The sequence below is a fragment of the Aspergillus puulaauensis genome, chromosome 7 (assembly GCF_016861865.1).
Source record: "Aspergillus puulaauensis MK2 DNA, chromosome 7, nearly complete sequence".
Lineage (NCBI taxonomy): Eukaryota > Fungi > Ascomycota > Eurotiomycetes > Eurotiales > Aspergillaceae > Aspergillus > Aspergillus puulaauensis.
In genome coordinates this window covers 2,359,066-2,381,478 of record NC_054863.1, presented here as the reverse complement: position 1 = coordinate 2,381,478, position 22,413 = coordinate 2,359,066, and the positions used below count along the sequence as shown (strand labels likewise).

The 22,413-nt window shown below is 49.7% G+C and overlaps 7 protein-coding genes across 7 annotated transcripts; 6 read left to right on the top strand and 1 right to left on the bottom strand.

Moving 5' to 3' along the window:
* Positions 1-1,872: 1,872 nt before the first annotated feature.
* On the top strand, positions 1,873-3,452 carry APUU_70895A (uncharacterized protein; the record flags this gene model as incomplete). Its single annotated transcript, XM_041695819.1, has 3 exons — positions 1,873-1,906; positions 1,966-2,184; positions 2,251-3,452. The coding sequence occupies 3 exons, from the start codon at positions 1,873-1,875 to the stop codon at positions 3,450-3,452; spliced, it is 1,455 nt and encodes a 484-aa protein (XP_041561511.1).
* A 984-nt stretch (positions 3,453-4,436) lies between these two features.
* On the top strand, positions 4,437-4,721 carry APUU_70894A (uncharacterized protein; the record flags this gene model as incomplete). Its single annotated transcript, XM_041695818.1, has 1 exon — positions 4,437-4,721. One exon carries the CDS (start codon positions 4,437-4,439, stop codon positions 4,719-4,721), a length of 285 nt encoding a protein of 94 aa, XP_041561510.1.
* Positions 4,722-5,348: 627 nt separating this feature from the next.
* Positions 5,349-7,002, top strand: APUU_70893A (sugar porter family MFS transporter; the record flags this gene model as incomplete). Its single annotated transcript, XM_041695817.1, has 4 exons — positions 5,349-5,427; positions 5,483-6,204; positions 6,258-6,590; positions 6,655-7,002. 4 exons carry the CDS (start codon positions 5,349-5,351, stop codon positions 7,000-7,002), a joined length of 1,482 nt encoding a protein of 493 aa, XP_041561509.1.
* Positions 7,003-11,339: 4,337 nt separating this feature from the next.
* Positions 11,340-12,690, top strand: APUU_70892A (uncharacterized protein; the record flags this gene model as incomplete). The annotated part of the gene is made up of 2 exons (XM_041695816.1): positions 11,340-11,909; positions 11,965-12,690. 2 exons carry the CDS (start codon positions 11,340-11,342, stop codon positions 12,688-12,690), a joined length of 1,296 nt encoding a protein of 431 aa, XP_041561508.1.
* Positions 12,691-13,558: 868 nt separating this feature from the next.
* Positions 13,559-18,253, top strand: APUU_70891A (putative UDP-glucose:glycoprotein glucosyltransferase; the record flags this gene model as incomplete). Its single annotated transcript, XM_041695815.1, has 5 exons — positions 13,559-13,707; positions 13,787-14,140; positions 14,204-15,029; positions 15,084-15,344; positions 15,395-18,253. The coding sequence occupies 5 exons, from the start codon at positions 13,559-13,561 to the stop codon at positions 18,251-18,253; spliced, it is 4,449 nt and encodes a 1,482-aa protein (XP_041561507.1).
* A 262-nt stretch (positions 18,254-18,515) lies between these two features.
* APUU_70890A (uncharacterized protein) lies at positions 18,516-20,385 on the top strand (the record flags this gene model as incomplete). The annotated part of the gene is made up of 5 exons (XM_041695814.1): positions 18,516-18,743; positions 18,802-18,909; positions 18,971-19,258; positions 19,306-20,280; positions 20,335-20,385. 5 exons carry the CDS (start codon positions 18,516-18,518, stop codon positions 20,383-20,385), a joined length of 1,650 nt encoding a protein of 549 aa, XP_041561506.1.
* A 106-nt stretch (positions 20,386-20,491) lies between these two features.
* Positions 20,492-22,201, bottom strand: APUU_70889S (uncharacterized protein; the record flags this gene model as incomplete). The annotated part of the gene is made up of 3 exons (XM_041695812.1): positions 20,492-20,524; positions 20,575-22,081; positions 22,146-22,201. 3 exons carry the CDS (start codon positions 22,199-22,201, stop codon positions 20,492-20,494), a joined length of 1,596 nt encoding a protein of 531 aa, XP_041561505.1.
* Positions 22,202-22,413: the final 212 nt, after the last annotated feature.

The following is a 22,413-nucleotide window of genomic DNA, read 5'->3' as shown; positions in this document are numbered from 1 at the left end:
CCATTAAAGTCATATTGAATGAGTTATGAGGTGCTGAAATCTACAGGAAAATGTCGGTGTATAAGAGAAATCGGGCGCCAGGTGGGTCCGGGCGCCAGATGATTAAGCACGGTAACCCAAGCTGAGCTTATCGTGACAATCACACTATGCACTCCCATTCTATCTTGCGTTGGGATCCACAATAATTGTCTGCTATGGGAAATTGTTGGCTCTGAAGGTCATGATGAAACGATCTCGATAACGTGTTTTGGACTGATGATGAAATGATCTTGATTTGCCAACAATGCCAATGTTGGACGACGTGGAGCAGGATTGGCGTCACAACGTCTCCAGTATGACCTACAGGTATGATCTCCCATATATGCAGGATGTGCACCGGTGATGTCAGGAAAATGTCCTGCTGGGACTGAGGCCCGGGTGGTAGCCTATCATTACAGAACCGGGGTATTTCCAACAATTTAGTAAGCTTCGATGTGGCGCATTGAGAGAGGCGGTTCCATGGGAAGCAGAATAAATCAATTCTCCGGTTGGATGCCTTTTTCGGTAGACTCGGCTGTTTATTTGTGAACAGGGGGTTGAACTGTACTTAGTATTGGAGGGAAGGAAGGGCCCTTTTAAGAATTCTCAACGGCCTCTGTCATGAATACTGGCTATAATTGAGTTGTTGATGATATGGAGTTTCAAGAAAGCAAGCCCAATAACGGAGCTCTCCTTACCAGAATGGAATAGTATTATAAGCACTCGGTTTGCCACGCATGGGCTGCTATAAAATAAGTAACATTGCTCTACCGGGATGACTTGCATAATATTGCATAATTGTCAGCACTGCTGGGGCTTAGCAAGCGGCCTCTCTCTAACTAATCTGAATTCTTTATTATGAAACCTAAGCTCGTTGTCGACATCCATATAGTTAGCGAGGTGCGGCCGGCTTCCGTTTGCATGGAGGGGCAACAACGCGCCATCACCATAGTGGAGCCTCCAATAGTCCTTACGATATTAGTTTTTTACATAAATAGTGGCTGTCAGGCAATATTATATTAATGATAGTGTACTTCAAGATTCTTATCGATCGGGAGTGCATATCAAACTTTTTGGAAACAAGCGTGCTGATTGGTATGCAGAGTATATCAAGATTGCAAGCTTATCATCAACAACCACCGTTCTTGCCTAATACCTGGAGCCGTAAATAGCAAGTAAGTACGGGATATTGAGATACTTAATGCCGAGGGGATACTTGGAAGTTTCGGTTCCGCCTACCTGCAGTTCTTGTATCAATCCTTTGCATCACGCCATCCTAAGAGTATCAAAACAAGTTTGTAGCCCTAAACTTGCCTAAATTACACTCAATTAACTACCGGACTGAGTCTCGCCTGTAAAGTTGATGACAGTGGACCAATTGATGTGTGCATTGGGAATATCAGTCCCTGGTGTGTGTGGGCTCCTGTGCCCTCTGGTGAAGAGCTTCCTTTCGAATACCCCAAATGATATAGATCAGGGGTTATATTGAAGCAATTTTATATGAATAGTACAGACAGAAACATATCCTTCACTGTACTCCATTCTGATGCTTCTTACTTGCTGTTTTGGTTCCTATGATGTCGCTCCTTCTTCCACATCTTTTTCCACGTCTCGCACTCGGCGTCTTGCACCATTTTACTCTTATCTTTGCACATTCTTTTCTTGTATTATTATTATTTTTCTATCCCGCTATCTCATCCTATATCATTGGTGACATCCTCTTATCTGTCACTCTTTTTTGTCTATCAGTGTTCTCCTTCAGACCATCCATTTCATCCATCTTGGCTTCAAAGACCATACTACGAAATCTACACTGCCTTTTCTTCCCCTTGTTTTAACAACACAGCCGTCAATATGAACGTCGAAAACTGTGGACAGGGTATCCAAGGTAGGTTGATCTTCGTGTTGCTATGAACGGACTGCTGATCTATGTGACCCATTTGATAGAGCCAACCTTTCACCACACTTCCAACATTCAGGCGATCAAGGAAGATTTCTATAGCAAGGGAATTGCCTTCATTGAGGGATGTGACGAAAGAGCCCTAGCTGCGTTAGCAAAAGGATTTGGAAGCATTGTCAAACCTCGTAACGAGAGCACCAGTTGCAGTGGCATTAGCAACATTCGATTTGCTCCTTCGCTCGTTGGAAAGGGATATAGCTCTCAAGGTGAGACCAATATTTGTCAAACTGTTGAAAAGAACACCACCATCTGACTATTCACGACTCTGTTAGAGCTTCACTTCCACACTGATCGTAGTGGCTGGGACAACCCTCCTCGTGTTCTAGCTTCCCTTCTAAAGAGCAAATCCACTGAGGGAGGTGCCTCGATTCTCGCCGACAGTGCTCGCATCCTCAAGGACATTCAGAAAGAGGGAGATGATCTTTACAAGCTGATAACCAACTCCAAACACTCCAGGTTCCTTAACGAAGAGGGTGTGCTTGTGCCCCGTCCGATTTATGACGAGACCACTGGCTTGTTTCGTTTCCGGTTCGATGACAGTATCCAGCTCTCTGCATCCCTTGTCGCTCGCGTCCGTCGATTATTTAAGATCTTATATCGCAATGCCTTTGCCGTGGAGCTGCAGCAGGGGCAGGGTTATTTGCTCGATAATCACCGATTCCTACACGGACGTACTGCATTCAGTGGCTCGCGTGAGCTACTTAGGGCACTAGTCAACTTGCCGCCCCCGCAGCCCACTCTGAATCTTCTTTTTGACATCGACGGGACCCTCTGTCGCTCCGAGGAGCTCAGTGTTGATGCATTCTACACCTGCCTGACCGATATCGTCGGCAGGCCTATAACTCATGCAAACACCAGCGTGAGTCTGCATGGGAGAACCGACCTAGGCCTGCTTTATGATATACTTGGCTACCACGGCGTACAGTCCAAGACTTGTGTTGCCGAGAGGTTTCTCCAAGCACACGCCTCGTACATGCAGAAATCCATCGACAAGGGATTCTTCGCGGTAACTTGTCCTGGAGTTGCTGAAACCTTGAAGTGGCTCACCCAGAAAAAAGAAATCCTTACTACGCCAGCCATCCGAATCGGGCTCATGACCGGGAACTCAAAGTCTAATGCCCTTTTGAAGCTCAGCTCTGCTGGCATCAACATCTCAATCTTCGACCTGGCTATCTCCTCGTTCGGAGACGCCCACATGGACCGCATCTCTCTCGTCAAGGACTCCATGGCCAAGATCCGCGCCAGAGATGGCCGCGACCTTCCTAAGAGCAAGACTATTGTTATCGGAGACACTCCTCTCGACGTCGAGTGCGCGAAGGAAGCAGGGTGTGCCGTTGTTGCTGTCGCAAGCGGAAACTATGGTCTTGACGACCTTGCTGCTCTTGAGCCGGACACTGCTGTTTCGCATATCGGTGAGGCGAAGGTTTTTCTCCAGTCGCACTTTGTACCTTCCATAACTGTGACTGGCCCTTGAATACTTCGAGTATGAAACGGGGGTGAGAATTCCATTATTCATGGACCTGTTTCGAGACGACGGAATGAGGCAACGCAAGCAACGCAAACGAGGTCACGACATAAACGAGACACCCACTTAGAACTACGATACAGTACAGCAACACAACAACCAAAAAAAAAAAAAAAAAAAAAAGAAAAATGAGGAAAAGAGAAAACCTACAGAGAGTGGTTCTTATTTACGTTCAATGAACAATACAATGTTTTTTCTAGTTCTTTTTCCACGATGTACGATTTGCTACCCCTTCAGACATTGTTTTACAATGGGCCATGTATTGCATACTTAGTATTTCTTTACTTAAAAATCCCCGATGACGCCTCCACTCGCAGACATGAATTTTTTTCTCTTTGATGAATACTCTAGTAAACATGTTGAGGTGTATATCCAGTGAACATGAATACCAAGGGCTTTTTACAGTGGCGAGATTGATCTATTTTGACCCGGAGCTCTTCACAGACTCCGCTATTCACTCAGCACACGACACAGAATTTGACCAAAAACTTCACCAAGCAGCTCGAGAGCTAACATAAATTGCTTCAGAGTAAGAATGATTTGTCTTTTTATCCTTCCACCTGGATATCTCCAACAGATATATTGAACGTTCTGTATTCTTTTAATAAACCTCTCGATTCAATCGTCTCATCATGTTCAGCATACACCGCATCATCATCGCTCTCTTCTTCATACTCCTATGCACTACGGCTGATGTATGTACCTGCTCCAGCCATCCATTAGAGCCTGAACCCCCGCTAACCAAGTTAAAATGATAATAGGACCTAACAGATTGCAGCACGGATATTTACAAATATCCAGCCGACGCCCATCTGATTAAAGCTGGAACAACCTGGATAGCCAATGCGTTGAGAAGGGAGAAATTCGAGCTCAAGGCCTATTTTTGCGAGAAAGTGTGGTGTGTCGATGGCGCTTCCATCTATTTCTGCAACAATGTCAGTATATACCAGTGTTATTGTTCTTTCCCCATATGATGATGATGATGAAGATGAAGAAGAGAAACGCTCTAACATATTTTCTATATCTGCTCAGCACCCGGACGACGACACTGTAAAGGGACAATATAGGGAAATTGCCAAACGGATGGAGACGCTCCTTGAAAAGTGTGAGGACAAGGACAAGGGCACGGCTGGCGGTGAAATCCGCAACAGGATTTCTCATCTTAGGGTGCAATATGATGACGAGGAGTGCTCCGTGAAAAAGCCTGACAACTTCTGAGTATGGAAATGGCATTCGAGCGGCGCTTTGCCTTTACCAGTGGTGGTTTGTTGGTTTGTCGGTATCTGCCCAGCTGCATTCTGGTGTTTGATATTGATATTCATGTTGAGTCGTTGCAAAATTGCTATCGTCGTATCATACATAGCTAGGGGCAAGAGGGGCAAGAGGGGTAGTTTCTACGATGTGGTTGGTGTTTCGAGGGTGGCATAGTTGAATCTGAAATATGTGGTAATCAACGTTGTTTTTTTATTTTTCTTTTTCGCAGGAGAGTTCACGGGTTTGCGTAGAGAAGTCGAGGCATCTGGTAAGCAGTCAGCATTCGGCATTGAAATAAGCAAAGTCGAGAGTAGAGATAAGGAAGAAGATCCCTGTGGGCGAGCGTGGCAGCAATTGGAAGGAAGTTGGAGGTGTTCATCATCAAGCAATCCGATGTAACCTCACCCTCACCCTCATTCACAACAAATTACTTTGCTTGGTTTGCAACAACATGCAGAAGCCGATCACCTCAGGTTTGGGTGTGCTTCCAACATGGCCCAATGCAACGCTGCCCCTCAGCTGGGCTTATATATCCCCCACGAAGTTTCCTACACTGTGCCCTGCTGAGAGCGAGTCGCCCTCATCGCCGACATGCTCTCTCCTAATGAGAGGATCTTCCTCATTGCCGCGCATATCTCGCTTACTGGTCTTCTCTATGGCCTGGATACAGGTACGCTACTTCCGCGCATGAAATCCTTCCTTATCCACCACTGATTTGTATATAGGCTCGATCGGTGTTGTCACCCAGATGACCCAGTTTAGTGATTCCATAGGCCATCTATCCTCCACGCAGCAGGGAATATACGTTGCTTCAATACTCCTCTCGTCGTCCGTGTCGTCCTTGTCGAGTGGCCATGTATCTGATCGCATATCGAGAAAATATGGGATTCTGCTTGGAGGCATCATATCGCTAATCGGAACTGTCATCTCCGCTTGCTCGCCGAACTTTGCCAGCTTGATCGTAGCACGGTTGATAACGGGCATTGGAATGGGACAAGCAATCTCGGTCACCACGGTGTACCTTGTAGAGGTAGCTCCAGTAGCTATCCGGGGTGTTGCTGCTTGCTTCCTGCAGACGTATGTCGTGCTCGGTATCATGACTGGGTATTTTCTCTCTTTCGGATCTTCCAACATCCAGGGGAGCCTTTCTTGGAGGGTGCCATTTATTATTCAGGCTTGCATTGCTGCCCTTCTCTGTGGTGGAATGGTATTTATCCCTTTCTCCCCGCGATGGCTTGCGCAGGTTGGACGTAGTGATGATGCGAAGCAAGTCCTTTGCAAACTGCGTCCATCATCAGCTGTCCAAGCGGAGCTCGAAGAAATCCAAGAGAGTCTGGACCCGGAAAAGCAACACCAAACCGCCAGTATCAAAGAGATTTTCAATCGGAAGTACCGAGGCCGCACAGCTCTGGGGATTTTCCTTATGTCCTTTCAACAGTTAACAGGGGTATGATTTGGAAGCAGATCTCATTTTCTAGACCCTGGCTAACTGTCGTACAGATCGACGTGGTGTTATATTATGCACCGATTCTCTTTCAACAAGCGGGGTTCACGTCTCAGAGGGCCTCGTTCCTGTCATCCGGCGTTTCTGGTATTGTTATGTTGATCTGCACAATCCCTGCTCAGATTTGGGTTGATCGCTGGGGTCGTCGGAAGCCGTTGATTTATGGCGGAGCCGTAATGGCGATTTGCTTCATCATTATCGGGTCGCTCTACGCCAGGTATGGCCGTATCGAGTCGAACGAAGTCACACTCGGGTCCGGCTCTGCTCAATGGGTTGTAATCGTCCTGATATATGTCTTTGTGGCCAACTTTTCCTGGTCGTGGGCTGTGGTAAGCTCGTAATATCATATGGAGATTCTGTACTTCAATACTGACATCACTTCCACCCAACCAGGTCGGCAAGATCTACGCCTCAGAAATAATCCCAACACGACTACGAGCCAAAGTCTGCGCAGTCGAGCTCGTCGCAAATTGGGTCGTCAATTTCCTCGTGACTTTCACAGCTCCTTTGTTCCTACGCGCCTCGCCAAGCGGGCCATATTACCTCTACGGGTTTTCGACAGTCCTCGCGGTAATAGTGTGCATCCTGATGCCGGAAACAAAGGGCCATAGTCTGGAGCACATTGAGAGATTATTTGAGAGTCGGAACGAAAACCGGAACGAGAATCGGAACCAGAACAATGAGAACGGACGGGATGCAATGAGGGCAAGGCCGCAAGTGCTGCTGGATCGGCAATCTTAATTTGAGCGAAAGTCTGGACTCGATACTATTTGGCCCGTGGCCGTTGACAAGGATCTCGATTCAGATTGAGTTTGACGCGCGTTCAACACGGGTGTGATTGTGCCATGAATATGATGCCATCGACGAGGATAGCTACTCTTAGAATGTATTACATATAAATAATATCGGGAATGCTATACGGTAATATATTCCAATACCTCTGTTACTCGACAGGATATAGCTATATCGCCGTACATGAAGTAAATGCAGCCCATAATCCGTTATCTCGTATAATTAAGCCATCGAACCTCCAAAACGCACCCCAGAACAGCCCCGCCGTAATCAACATAACCCCTCCCAGCGCCGCATACTCCATAAGCACCTCCTGTCCCTCGAAACCGGGGGCAAGGAAAGATATGTTGTTGGTGCGTACATTGTTTGGTGTCTGTCCGTTATTGCTGCATGGGCTGCTGAGAGGGTGGTCGTAGCAGGGGGGGAATTTGTAGATTACTATGGACGGAAGAGTGTTAATTGTCCTATACGGAGGAGTAGTCATGGAAAGGGATTAAAGTTGACTGAGTGTAAATGCAGCTAGGGCTGTGGATTATTCTACGCCATGTCCTTCCTTTTCCTGAGGAGGCATTTGAAGGAGATTATAGATGGAAGAGACTATGTTGACTCTTCTTTGCAGGATATTATCTGTTATTTTTATAAAGTCTACTCCTCCTTAGTCAAATTCATGGTATTTACAGAGTATTGCCAAATATACTAGTAGCTAATGCTATAGGGCTTTCAGCCATGATGTTATCGATGAATATAATATAAAACATATATAGATACTGATAAGAGTCTAAGGGTCCACATTATCTTGATGTAATATACTATAAATATGCAGGCTTAGATACAATTTCGCCACATCGTCTGCGGAGTAAAGCTTTTCAATGCGAAGTAGGACAGCACCTGGGCCAAAAATTGGTATCCACAGCCTGGTCAGTATGAACGTGGACGTTGAGGTTGTCGACTTCTATCTACGGCGTACTGTACACCGTGGGCTTAGCCAGATTGTACCTGGAATACTAGTAAGTACTTCAATACAGAGTAGTGAGGTCCGTTACGGATCCATGGATAGATTATCTAATTCTTATAAAAGCAGGGGCATTCGAATCAAAAAGTCGAACCGCGGTACGGGATCACGGTCCATGAGGTGGCCAAGAACATTTATATTAAAACATGACGGACGGATGGAGATAGTAATCTCGATTCTTGACCACCTGGGACCAGGGACCAGGTAGCTGGGACCTGCGCTTTGGAGTTGGGAATGAAATGATCTCATTTCTTAGATCTAGCGGCGGTGCTGCCGTGTCGATAAAATGAGGATCGTCTGTCTGACACTGACAGGCAACGGCTGGGTAGAAGGGGCCAAATTGCCGAGGCCAGCTCCAGAATTGGCAATTGCACTTGGACTGCTAGTGCTTTGTGCTTCCAGTCCAGACTATCTACAAACTATCTACGCCGTTGGAACTAGTTCATCTTGGATGTTCAAAGCGCACCCGTCCAGCCGTTAGTTGCGCTGTTAACTCCAACTCCCGAGCCCCAACTCCAATTCCAACGGTGTCCAACCTCCGCTGTGCAGCCGAGCAAGTTCGTAGTGTGCCGCGGTTTCTCCGACCGGCTGGGCCGCTGGATAAATCTAAACCGTATTCGTCTCGGCGGTTTCAAGTTTTAAGATGATCAACGGTGGCTAGCGCAAGCCTCAGCTCTCCTCTTCTTTGGGCTCCGGGGATGCGCGATCCGACGGCCTCGAAGGAAGGAGGTGGAGAGGCCCTTGAGGGGCGAATTCGCGAGAGGGTACTTTTGCTCGAGGCAGCGAACCAAAGGTCCGTCCCGGTTTTTGGGCAGGGGTTTATTGGCTTGTTCTGGTGTTTCAAAGTGTATAGTATGCTGCATTATTTTCTTGCACATTACTCGTTTTATAATGAAGCGTCGAACTCCGTAGTGTACAGCCTCATTTTTTCACCTTTATCCCAATTCTGATGCTCGATGCTTGACACGAAGCGAACCAGGTCAATTGGGCGAGTTTGACCAAGGTTTCTGATGATCGTCCAAGTGTGTGGAAAGCTGAAAGGCGTCTCAAGTTTTCAATTTTCAAGCATTTTGAGTTTGTTCGCATGATCAACTGCTAAAGAAGTTCGAGTCGAGACTCCAGAGACACTCTGAAGGACTCGAGCTGACGGAGTCAGCCAGTCGATCTCGAGTCCGTGGGGACCTGAGGCTGCGAATTGCCAATTGGTTCTCTCAGCGAGCCCCACTGATCTGGAGACAGGTCGGGAAAAAGTGTCTGTTTTCCTTTTCTTCCCAGTTCTTTTTTCTTGTTCGTTGACGCGTGGTGGATAACCGAGAATATTTTCGCGGCAGGTGCATAAACTCATGCACCACTGACGGCATTGCGCATGGTTTCTTTTTCGAGAGCAAGGCACGCCGCAGCGCTGCAGAGTCACGTTGGGCCAACGAAACAAACCCGTTCCATCCCTCCCGTGATTGATCGACTGATTCAAACAAACACACAATGTAGAATCTGAGAGAGCGAAAATTCAGAAACCCGGTTTCACGTCAGAGGTGAAGCATGGAGGAGGCAAAGTTGTGAAGCAACGCAGGGCGAAAGGTTATCGCTGAGAGTTGAGACAATTCGCTGTAGTCCCAAAAGGAGCGGACCCGGCCACAGTGATAGCCAATTTCACAGGCACAAAGAGACAGGACTCGACTTTCTCGACTGGGCAAGGTGCGAAAAGCATGGACTCAATCCAGCCAGGCCGTTGGCCCATCCCACGGTCCCCAATTATCGGGCTCGCGGAACCTGTAGAGTGTAGACACACGATCTTTGCCCGTTGCGTGCTAGTAGGATCGCTGGTCTCGTAGACGACCCGGCTCGCTGGAGCCGGAAAGTGTTACGCAAGGCCCAATTGATGCATCGAACGGTGAATTCGGGGGAATTGCGTTTCGGAGGATTCTTGCGGGTGATGCTGTGCTGCATGGGGAGTAGGAGAAACCTGGAGCAGAACAACTGCAGTGACTCGTCCAACTTACGATTCTGAGACCTGAGGATTCAGGAACGAGGAGCAGACAGGGGCCTCTGCGGTGGTGCAGTGCACTGGCCAGTGAGCGGCAAACGAGCGATGGGGACGATAATAATAAACAAATGTAAATGGCGCGTGGAGCAAGCCGGACTCAGCGGAGGCAGTGCTGGCGGCCCACAGACAGACGCAACAATCCAGAGTGCCGGGCTTGACTACTGTTGATCCTCCCGCTGCCTGCCAGTTTGACACGCACTAAGCGGCACTGGTGACTGGAGCTGTCCAGAATCCAGATGCTCCAACTCACTTTATCCCGCAGGCAGACTCGGCTCGACAATTCGAACGTTCGAGATGACGACTCCCTCATAATACCACTCCATCTCCCTCTATCTTTCTCTCTCTCTTCTCTTTCTCCTACGATTTGCTCTCATTTTCCTCCCCCGCGCCTTTGCTTGCTCCATCAGCCGTATTCTCTCTTTTCGTCCTGGCTTCACTCTCGCCAGTCTCTGCTTCTTTCCCTGTCCCAGTGACACCAATCGCTGAATTTTCTCCTGTTTGCTTTGACAGTAAACTCGACTGATTGTCTTCTCCGGCTACCGACCTGTTTTTGCTATTCGTGCGACTCGATCCACTCGTCAATCCGCAGTTTGGATCTGTCAGTCATTCACTCGACGCTTCGCTCGCTTGAAATCCAGACATCACACCAACAAAGAAAGCTAATCGAAGCTGCCATTCTTTGACTTCTCGACGCCGTGAACAGACCTCGGCCTGGTACCTTGCTTCCTGGTAGCGACCAAACGGACCGGTCCCGACCCAGGCTTTTCGTTCCACTTTTCGCTTCAACGTTTGCTGGTTGCCCCCCTCACGCCAACCTCAGCTTTGGCCAACCCCAGCCAAAAACCTTGCAAGCCCAAAGGGATACACTCCTTCTCTCCCTGTCGAGTTGCCTGGTGGCTTCAGCCCTTTTCTGACCGCCACCATTGGAACCTTCTATTCTCGAAGTGCAGATTCGTGCTATGGAAGGACATGTTACACACATTTGATGCTAGCCGTCTCTGCGAACACGTCCTCGACCTGTTGATTGCCCTGCACTTATATCACGTCGTACACACAAAATTCTCGATTTCTACCCAGCTTGCTTGATCCAATCCAGCCAGCCTCTTTTCTTTATACCCTGCCTCCTTCGTAACTGGTGTCTAGAGATACATTTCCCTGCGTTCGGGCACCACCTCAACTAAGAACCCTCAACTTGACCATTTCTATCAACTTTCGAACACACAATCCATCATGGCTTATTCAGAAGAGAAGTTGGATGCCCCCGATGGCTCCGCAATTACCTGGATCTTCGATCACCTCCTTCGGTATCCAGGAACCTACGAAATACCCCTCCGGACAATGTATGCGCTGAACTGCAACAACACTAGGCAACCAGTTCCCAATGCTCAGCGTCCTGAGACAGCGTTTGCACGTCGTCCATCCTCCCCAAAGTCCTCCGCCGCCGAGGACCTCCGTGCACAGTTGACCCAACAAATCTCTCGATTGCCCTCCCAGCCCTGCTCTTTGCCACCTAGCTTTGTCACTTCTTTTCTGCGCCGCTGTTTCACTGCCAATCTGGAAGATGTTGACTTCCCCCAAGCTTTGACTGGACTGGACTACCTCAGGGACCTTGAAGCTCGACGTAAGAAGGAACTTGCAGCTGCCATGCAGAGACTCGGCCTACAGCCAGATAGCACCAAGCAGGATGTAGAGTTCTCCAAGAAATATCCAGGCGTTGTGATGTGGATTGAGTCCATCAAGGCCAAGGGTTGCAAAGTGGAAGCTCTGTATACCCAAATTTACATTGGTCTCCGCCGATGGGTGAGTCACTACTGGTATCTCTGAAACCGGCCCATAACTAACAACACTTCTATAGACTCTGCTGAACGAGATGCTCATGGATCCCATGAACAAGGCGACCTGTATTGCCATGCTCAACACTCTCTTTCCCCCGGTCACCGAAGCAACCGTCACCCCTACTGCACATCTCACCCCACAAATCCTCAAATCACAACGTGACGGATTCTTCCGCTACATCTCCGCCATTGAGGCCAACGGCAAGCAAATTCTCGACAAGGTTATTGCGCAGGGCGCACCTGAGGGCGAAAGCACTGGCTGGCCTCTGGTCCGAGATGCACTTGACAAGTATCTCCGCACCACCAACGAAATCATCGACGAGTGCGCAATGGTCAACGGCCCAGCCAGCCTGGACGAAAGCCTAGACTCGTCGAATCGAAGCCAGAAGGGCCGGAAGGCTGATTCCGGAATTAGCTTTGGCTCATACGCACCATCCATCAACAGCAAGGTCAGCTCCGAAGATATTCTTGATAAACCGCTACCTCCTTCTCCGAGAGCGGCAACCCCCAGCAAATTGGGTGGTTCCGCGCTTGAGCGGCTGGCCCGCGAGCTCCGGAAACTCGGCGATGGCGGCAAGGCCAAGGGCCTCCGCAAGATGAAGTCCACAAACACTATGGGTGCTCGCACCGATACCTTCTCGTCTACGAACGAAGAATCCTCTTTCGAACTCGACGAATCCAAACGAAGGAAACTCGCTTGGGCGCATTCTAAACAGCCTAGCGGCAGTTCCTCACGATTTGACTAAGCATTTCAGCGCTACATCGGCCATCTTTGACTTGTTACAAAAAAGGACAAAAGTTCAAAAGTCTGGAGTTTAACATTTGGCCACCCCTTCGGCTACTTTCACCACTTTTTTCTCTCTCCCTTTCCTCTTAGGGTTGGAACGAACCTTCCATAGGTCTTTTTTGCCCCTTTTCACCTTTTTGTCACTACTAGGCCATAACCCCGTTGAAGTCGGGCAGGCAACACATGGATGGATTTTTTTTATTTGGGCTGTTGGTGTATTGGGAGGAGAATCTGGTGTCATCTTTGGCGCAGGAGGTAAATACCTTGTAACTAAAACTGAACAAAATATGCTTGACGCATCATCTGTTGTGGCTTCCACTTTTGTGGTTTATGTATTATGATTAATGAGGAGTTATTCCAATGAATGAATGCTACTTGACTGCTGCTATTATAAAGAATGGCATTTGACCTTGACAAGATCGAGCCTAGAGTCCACCTCCACCTCCACCGTGGAATGTGGATCCCGTCATTGTCAATGTGCTGTGTAAGATGGACGAATCACACATGGCTTTAGGGCCCCGGAAGTCTGGCGTCTTTGGCCGCTGCGCCGCCCGTAACAGCTTGAGATGTGGCCTGAAGATCGTAAGTCAACGCTCCTTTCAATCGACAGCTTGTCTGACCTCAGAGAGCCGAATTCATCGTTCCTGATTTGTACTCTGGACTTTTATATTTGTTCTTCCCTTTCGACCCCTTGAACGCGCCCGTCGCCCTAGATTGACCCTCGCCGTGATGCCAGCAGCTTGAACAAAGCTATCCACTCCTGGAAGCATTACGGCCCCTCGACGACTCATTAAGTGTTATTTGCTGGTATATATCAGGCCATAAAGATGCGGCCCAGCTCAATTATTGGGGCCTCATGGCGGCTGTCATGCATCGCAATCGCGAGCTTGTTGGTTTCGAGTGTCGCCGCCAGCCCCTCGGTCAACGTCGCGCTCCAGGCTTCATTCGACTCGAGTCCTTATCTTATAGAGCTACTGTGAGCAAATCTATCCATGGACTATCTCATTTTCTCCGGCCTTTCGAATTCAATCCGCTGACGTAGACCACCAATCTAGAGAAACAGCAGCCGAAGAGAACCCAGCCTCATACTTCCCATTACTCGACCGCATAGCCGATGGCGCCTTCGACGACTCGGTCACGGACAAAGAAGTATACGACCGGTTCCTGCATGTGGTGGTTGAAGATGGACACCTCGCCACCCCCGAGAGCCTCTCGTCGTTTAAGCTCTCCTTGTCGATTCGATCCGCTAGCCCGCGCGTTGCGGCTCACTACCAGTTCTATAATACCTCAGTGCAGCAATCGCTTATGGCAGCTCAGGATGCTGCTTGTCCGGTTTGGGTTCACTCGGATGGGAAGCAGTATTGTTCGTCTACGATGGAGCGGGCGCAGCAGGATGTTTACGGTGAACCGTATGTTGTCTGGTTATAATTTGGTGTTGGTGCGGTTGATTGCTAACTGGTTTATGCACGCAGAGATGGGCGGGAATTGCCCTTTGACCGCGTCTTCGGAGACAGTTCCTTGCCTCCGGCTATTTTATATGCGGATGTTGCTTCGCCGATGTTTAAGGATTTCCACCATACTTTGAGTGCTATGGCGAAGGAGGGCGAGGTCTCGTATCGAGTACGATATCGGCCTCCGCAGCACTGGAGCTCCCGTCCTTTATTTGTTTCCGGTTACGGTGTTGAACTAGCTTTGAAACGGACGGACTACATCGTCATCGACGACCGTGATGCCGAGCAGCGAGACTCGAACTCGAAGAATGCCAAGTCCGCTGAAGCTGAGGAAAGCCCCGATGACTTGAGACCCTTGTCTTCATCCGAAGTGTCGCGCCTGGGATTGAACACAGCGCAGTATGTAGCGGATAGTAAAGATCCGCTTGACACGCTTGTGAAGCTGTCCCAGGACTTCCCCAAATACTCCTCTATGATCGCGGCCCACAACATAAGCGATAAGCTCCAGCGCGAGATCAAGAGCAACCGTCTCGAAATGCTCCCACCTGGTGCAAACGCGCTGTGGATCAACGGTGTCCAGATTGACCCCCGGCAGATCGACGCCTTCTTCCTCGTTGACCACCTCCGACGTGAGAGGAAGCTGATGGAGAGTTTCCGGAGCCTAGGTCTCTCTGCGAAGGAAGCCGTGGACCTTTTAACACATGATACCGTTACCGAGTCTGTAGCGCAGGACGCATATCAGCGGTATGATTACCGCGACGAGATTGAAGGCGGTGGTGTTGTTATCTGGCTGAATGACTTGGAGAAGGATGCCAGATACGAATCGTGGCCGGGTGACTTGATAGGAGTGAGTGTTCAATATTCCCTTGTTTTGATATAGTACGGTACTGATTATGGCCAGTTTCTCCGACGCACGTATCCTGGTCAACTCCCGGCAGTACGCCGTGATTTGAATAACATCGTGTTTCCGCTCGATCTCACAAATGTTGCAGATGTGGATTTGATCGTTACCACAATTCAGGTCTTCGTGAAGAGGAAGATTCCCGTGAGGTTTGGTATTGTCCCTATGGCTTCCTCAGCAGGTTCAATTGGCCAATTGAAGGTGGCTCACTACCTGCAAGACACGTTTGGGTTGTCAAGCCTCATGGCCTACTTAGAAGAAGTACGTTCCTTGTCCTATTAACTGAACTTCATTTTCCTAAAAGTGGACAGGCCTCGAAGAAAAACAAACTAGCGACGCCGGATAAGGACAGTTTTCTGGCAGCCACGGAAGACAAAACCCCTAGAGCCGAGAAACAAGCTCTGTCCCTAGACGAAGTGCTAAGCAGCAAAGACATAGCGCTCTCGGTCTCTCGTACAACCGCATACCAAGACCGCCTCGGTGTCAAGCCCGAAACTCCGCTTGTCTTCATAAACGGCATCCCAATCGTGCGTGGTGAAAGCTGGCCGCAGGAAATGAGCGCGAAGGTCGAACAAGACCTGCGTTTGGTCCAGCGCGCAATTGTCGACGGCCTGTTTGACACAGATGTCTGGCTACCAGGATTCTTCCTTTCCCAGGCGTTTGCGCGTCGTGTTCCGTGGATCATCCCTGAAGATCCTAAAGATGTTGAGCTTGTCGATTTAACGAAGATCGTAGTGCAGTCGGGCGATCTCATGAAACAGGTGCCCCGCGTTGCATCTCAGGCTGAAACTCTGGAAAGTGTCCACATGATTGTCGTTGGTGATTTCGGTACCAAGGCCGGGCTGAAGATGCTCGTCTCCGCTCTGGGGATGCAAGAGAAAGAAGCTAAGGCAGAGATACACCTAATCCATAACCCTGAGGATCCATCGGGAAGTGACGCTGCCTCTGCGCTGATCTACCATTCCCTGAAAGCAGGTAACAATGTTGACGTTGCGCGCATTTTGGCGGATATCGCCTCCCCTGTGTCGTCGGACGCAGACGCGAATGAAGCTACTGGTTTCTGGTCGAAGTTCCAACCCTTGGTCGACACTCTAGGCCTTTCTCCCGGGACGAACGGTGTTGTCGTCAACGGCAGAGTAGTCAAGCCTACCAAGGATGTGACCACCGAAGATCTAAAGCAGCTCTTGGCATACGAGAATAACACCCGAATTGGCCCTGTTGCTAAAGCTGTGAAGGACCTTCCGTTCGCTTCCAAGCTGTCTGACCCTCTTTCCTTTGGGAAGCTTACCTCGCTTGTGGCGCTTTCCACAGTGTCAGATGTCCCGGAGGGCCTTTTCGAAACCTCGTCGGATGTGCGTGCCAAGTTCTTCAATGACTGGAGTGGATCTGGTTCTATCGTCACGGTTCCTGGCCCTGAGGACCCAACAATCACTATTGCTGCATCGATCGATCCGATATCAGAGACATCTCAAAGATGGCTACCGATTCTGAAGGCTCTTTCAGAGCTAGATGGTGTCAGACTAAACCTCTTCATGAACCCGCGCGATGAGATCCGAGAGCTCCCGATTAAGCGGTTCTATCGCTATGTTCTGTCCCCGGAGCCATCGTTTGGCGATAACGGATCCGTTCAACGTCCTGGGGCTACGTTCTCGGGTGTACCTGTTGAAGCACTTCTTACGCTCGGCATGGATGTGCCCCCGTACTGGCTCGTCGCACCTAAGGATTCCGTGCATGATCTCGATAACATCAAGTTGAGCTCGGTGAAAGAAGGGTCGAATGTCGATGCAGTCTATGCATTGGAACATATCCTCATCGAAGGGCATTCTCGTGATATGACAAAAAAGTCCCCTCCGAGCGGCGTGCAACTGGTCCTTGGGACCGAAGATAACCCATACTTCGCTGATACCATCGTCATGGCAAACCTTGGCTACTTCCAGTTCAAGGCACAGCCTGGTCTGTGGACTATCAACCTTAAGCCCGGCCGTAGCGAAAAAATCTTCAACCTGGATAGCTTGGGTCAACTCGGGTACAGCCCACAAGCCGGCGATGACAGCAATGAAGTCGCATTGCTCTCTTTCCAGGGAAAGACCCTGTTCCCGCGTATGTCCCGAAAGAAGGGCCAGGAAAATGAAGACGTCCTCGAGTCAGGACCCAAGCCTGGCTCCGCTATGGATTTCGTATCAAAGGGCTTCAACTTCGCCTCGAACGTCTTATCCAGTGTTGGCGTCGGCTCAAAGAACAACGCCGAGGCGAATGCCGACATCAACATCTTCTCCGTAGCCAGCGGACACCTCTACGAGCGTATGCTCAACATCATGATGGTCTCTGTAATGCGCAACACCGACAAAACCGTTAAATTCTGGTTCATCGAGCAATTCCTCTCTCCCTCCTTCAAGTCCTTCCTTCCGCACCTCGCCGCCGAATACGGCTTCAAATACGAAATGGTCACCTACAAATGGCCGCACTGGCTGCGCGCGCAAAAAGAGAAACAGCGCGAAATCTGGGGTTACAAGATCCTGTTCCTGGACGTCCTATTCCCACTCTCCCTCGACAAAGTCATCTTCGTCGACGCCGACCAGATCGTCCGCACCGACATGTCCGACCTGGTCAATTTCGACCTCGAGGGCGCTCCCTACGGCTTCACGCCCATGTGCGATTCACGAACAGAAATGGAGGGCTTTCGCTTCTGGAAGCAGGGATACTGGAAGTCTTTCCTCCGCGGATCGCCCTACCACATTTCCGCACTCTACGTCGTCGACCTGGTCGAGTTCCGCGCGATGGCAGCCGGTGACAGACTGAGAGGCCAGTACCAGATGCTCTCGGCGGATAAGAACAGCCTGAGTAACCTGGACCAGGACCTGCCGAACCACATGCAGCACCATATCCCGATTAAGAGTCTGCCGCAGGAGTGGCTGTGGTGTGAGACTTGGTGCTCGGATGAGGCGTTGGGACAGGCTAGGACGATCGATCTGTGTAATAATCCGCAGACAAAGGAGCCGAAGTTGGAGAGGGCTAGGAGGCAGGTTCCTGAGTGGACGGTGTACGATGAGGAGATTGCCGGATTGGCGAGGAGTGTTGCTGATGCTGATACCGCACGGGCAGAGGACGTGGAAGCTGATGAGGTTGAAGATGAAGAGGACACTGCTAGCTGGAAGAAGGATGAGCTTTAGATAGTTGTTTATAGAACGTGTTTAACATTGAAGTGTTAGCTACATAGTAAATTTCCATTCCGTGTTATTGTTTGTTATACCTTATCCAGGAAGTGGGCGTCAGGTGATAACACCAACAGCCCCCATGGCCGACCAATCACACCCGTGCCCTGCTCGTATTCCTCAAGTCTTAAGTTCGTACGAACTCCTGATCGGCATTCTGTCAACTTCATCAAATCTTCACTTCCCATATCTTCAGCCTATTGATAAATCTCCCGTCAAGATGGGCAAAATCACGTTTTACTGCACAATCTGTGCAGGCCCACTATACGAATGTGGGCTACGTAAGGCCTCAACAGCGCAACCTGGCGACGACGAAAATAGTTTGTTTGAGGATGACTGTGAATGCTCGGGCCAGAGTGACGACGAAGAAGACCCCCTCAAACATTCGCGGTATTGCCCGTATAGGGAGGGGTATTGGGGTGACATTCTGTCTGAGCGTGATATAGCTGTAAAAATCACCTTTGCGGGCGCCAATTGGATCGTAAGTCTGCTAATATAAACCACAGTGGCTTGCAGGAGTCCGGATGCTACGCATGCGAGGAGAATACGAGCGAAACGAAGATGAATCTGAATTGCCACATGAAGACCACGGTTCTTGCTACCTGACACCGATTGTAAGAAATGGGAGGTACCTATGATAACTCTTCGCTCCAGAAGCTAATTCACAGTGAACAGGGCGAGTATGACTCTTGGTTCGCCTTCTCGCTCCCTGGAACAAATGAGAGCCTTTGGCCGAACCAAGATGGGTTCGTGGTGCATGATGCGTGCTGGCAGCTGCTGCAGCTAGTGCACAAAGCTACAAAGCCGAGTCAACGACCGTTAGATCTCCGTCGAATCTATCTTACCATGATGGCTCGTGTGAAAGACTGCAACGATGTATATCTTGAGTGGCGTGACCCACGATTATATGGCGGTACTACCGAGTTTACAATGCAGGAGTGGGAGGCCCTCCCTGGTTATGAGGTGCGCATTCACGAGAATTGTCTGACGCCTGCTAACTTTGCATTTAGTGGCTGGTTGCAGACCCGTTAAAGGACATTGATTTTTTAGAGCTCGTTGAGAAAGCTACATTGGTGGAGTCTAGATCTCAGAATCAGAATGTAGCGAGAACCTCGATACCCGCCGATCCATTTGCAAAACTTCCCATCGAAGTGCGATACATGATACTGGAACTATTACCATCAGAGTCAGTTCTCAATCTCTTTTTAAGCAGTCACTCGTTTCGTGAGGCTTCTACGTGCCTACCCGGCGCTTTCTGGAGATCTCGGATCTATACCGACACTCCATGGATTGAGGGAACATCACTTTTTGAGACGGTGTCGAACCTAGACGAAAAGGTGGACTATAAAACGCTCTTATGCCTTCTCAAAGAAACCAGTGCCAGTCTCCCAGGAGGCAGGAACTCCCGATATGAAACCAATCTGTCGTTAAAGAACCGCCGACGTATCTGGACCTGCTGCGAAGGTATCCTGGATATCCTGAGCCGCCGAACAAAAGAGTCCGGATCCGTCTCGAGCGAACTGGAGTCCATCACCAACTCTCAGGTTGGGCGTATCCGCCACACAACCGGCATGGAGAATAGTACACTAATAGAGAGCGAGACCTACTTTCGCCCAACCATTTTAGATCCACCGCTTCTCAGCAGCTTGACGGTGTACTTTTCAAAACAAATGTCGATTATCGGAATCGAGTGGCACTTAGAAGGTGAGGAATCTGGTCGCCTCTTCGGGAAGAGGGCCACGGGCATGCAGAGCATTGCACTTCCCCCGGATCTTCTCGTCACCGGTATTGTGCTGTCACTGGGGCCTGAGTCGTTGAAAGATTCGGACCGAATGGCCTATGGGTTGGGCATCTTGTCTATGGACAGCGTCGATGAACCACGAATTAAACTGGGGAGATGGACGGAAAATGATATCGTCAAAGTCTTCCGCCCTGCAGAGAACCAGCCCGCCGCAGCCGTCGTCGGCATCACCGGCCAATATAGCGTTCGTCTTCAACCCCATCCTTTCTATTTGAATACAGACTCCTAACAAGGGCAGGACATTGGGATAACAAAACTCGGCATATTAATTGCCAATATGGATAACTAGAGTGGAGATAAGCCCCTACTTATCGAAAAGGTGTAGACCTTCGGTATTTGGTGTTCGAATTAGTATTTGTTTATCCTGTATTGTCTAGGCAAGCAGCCACCACAGTTTATAAGACCAGCTCCTCTAATTTCAAAAGGACCTGACACCGTGTTAGCAAATCCTCCAGTAACGTGTGAAAGCAAAACTCACATTTTCAATGTACCGCACCCCTATGACAATCCCGTCTCTGTCCTGCAAGCTCTTCTCATCCCGAAACGGGTTATCGTCACTATCATCCAAACAGCAAAGGCAAGCAACAACGACACTCGTATACTTCTCCCCCATTATACTGGGTAGATCTTCCTTGCATATCTCCAATAGTCGATCCTTTGTTGCAAACGCACCACGCCGCTGGTCTCTATCCGCTAGGGAGTCCAATATCTCCAGGCCATACCAAGGGACGGACTCCCTCTGCCCCGATTCTCCGTCTTCAAAGCGGACGAATGATTCCCACAGAGCTATCTCAAGTAAACAAACCCCAAGACTATAAATGTCATGCCGCATCTCGAATATATCTTCCGGGTGGAGGCCCTGACGCAGCGGATGCCGGTAGAGGTTCTTCTCCCAATCCAAGTCCCCGAACTTGTCTGTCCGGCCTTCAGCCCTGCGTATTCGTTCAAAGCCGATGAGGAATGATGGGCCTAGTTCAATGTTGTTTTTGTCGTCGTGGAAGACAAGGACTGTGGCTGGGCTTATGTTTTTATGAACGAAGCCTGCTGCATGTACAAACATGACTGAGCGGGCGAGCTGCTTGGATAATCGGATTCGATGGCTTAATGAACATTTGCGTATGGGCCTCTGCTGAAGAAGCTGCCGCAGGGTTTTTGGTGTCGATAGACCGACAGGGATTTCGAAGAGTAGGTGGAATTGCTTCCCGTGCGCTGTTGGTAATTCGACAACGCCATCACATCGCAAGAGATGGAATGTCAATGGATCAATGTGCTGCAGGAGTCTTGCCAGGTCGCGGATGTTTAGCTTTGCCGTGGTACTGGATATCTGGTTCTGACTGAGCATGTTCGCCGGGTCAAGGAGGACATATCGAGTGCCGTTTCTATAGCTCGACATGTATGCATTCGTTCCTTCAACCCTCGCCATTTCACTGCTGAGCGACGTCGCATCTTTGAAAACCGACCCGCTTGCGTCTTCCCCCTGTGACGAGAGCTGCTTGATAGACTCTCTCATCCGTGCTAGACGTGTAGACGGTGACGGTGACGCCGATGCATGTTGCTGCTGCTGCTGCTGCCCCGGACGAACATTTTGCAGCTTCCTATCAACATCCGGATTCGCGATCCTGGTAATCAGGTACCACGACGGATCAAACCTCCTCTGCCACAGTTCCAGATCCTCAACCGTCTTCGCGAGCTCGCGCTTCAGGTACACGACCTTCAACTTCTGATGCACGTTGAACGCCACACCGGCCTTTGCCTGCACGACCTGAAAGCTCTCCGACGCCCTAGCGAGTTTAGCCTCGAGAGGGGTCAGCGCATCATGGTACAGGTTCAGCAGCGGGTAGTCCAGCTTGTCGCATATTGCTCGGAGCGACTTTAGTTGTATATCCATTTTGAGCCAGGATGCTTGGATGGTTAGGATTGTTTCTCCGAGATCCGTGTCTAGGCGTCGGTATTGATGGCACAGGATGGCCAGTTTGTTTCCATATCTATATCTAATGTTAGTGTGCAGGAAGTGGGGAAGTTGGGTCCAAGAGTGAAGAGACGACGGACTTGTAGCAGAGATCTATAACGCTGACCACGGCCAGAGCGACAGACGCGGGATCCATGCTGTCCGACGATCAGCCACAAACCCGAGATGCCCAATCAAGCACCGTGATTTGAAGTGCTAAAGTCTGGATAGTGTCGAGACTGAGCACGATTGCCCTGCAGGAGAAATGATAATCCGCACTAGGCTGTGAGGCTGTGAGGCGCAAGGCTGTAGCCTGTTGATCTGCGGCGTGCAGCGTCCACGTCAGCGACTTAGCGTTTGGAGTCAGTG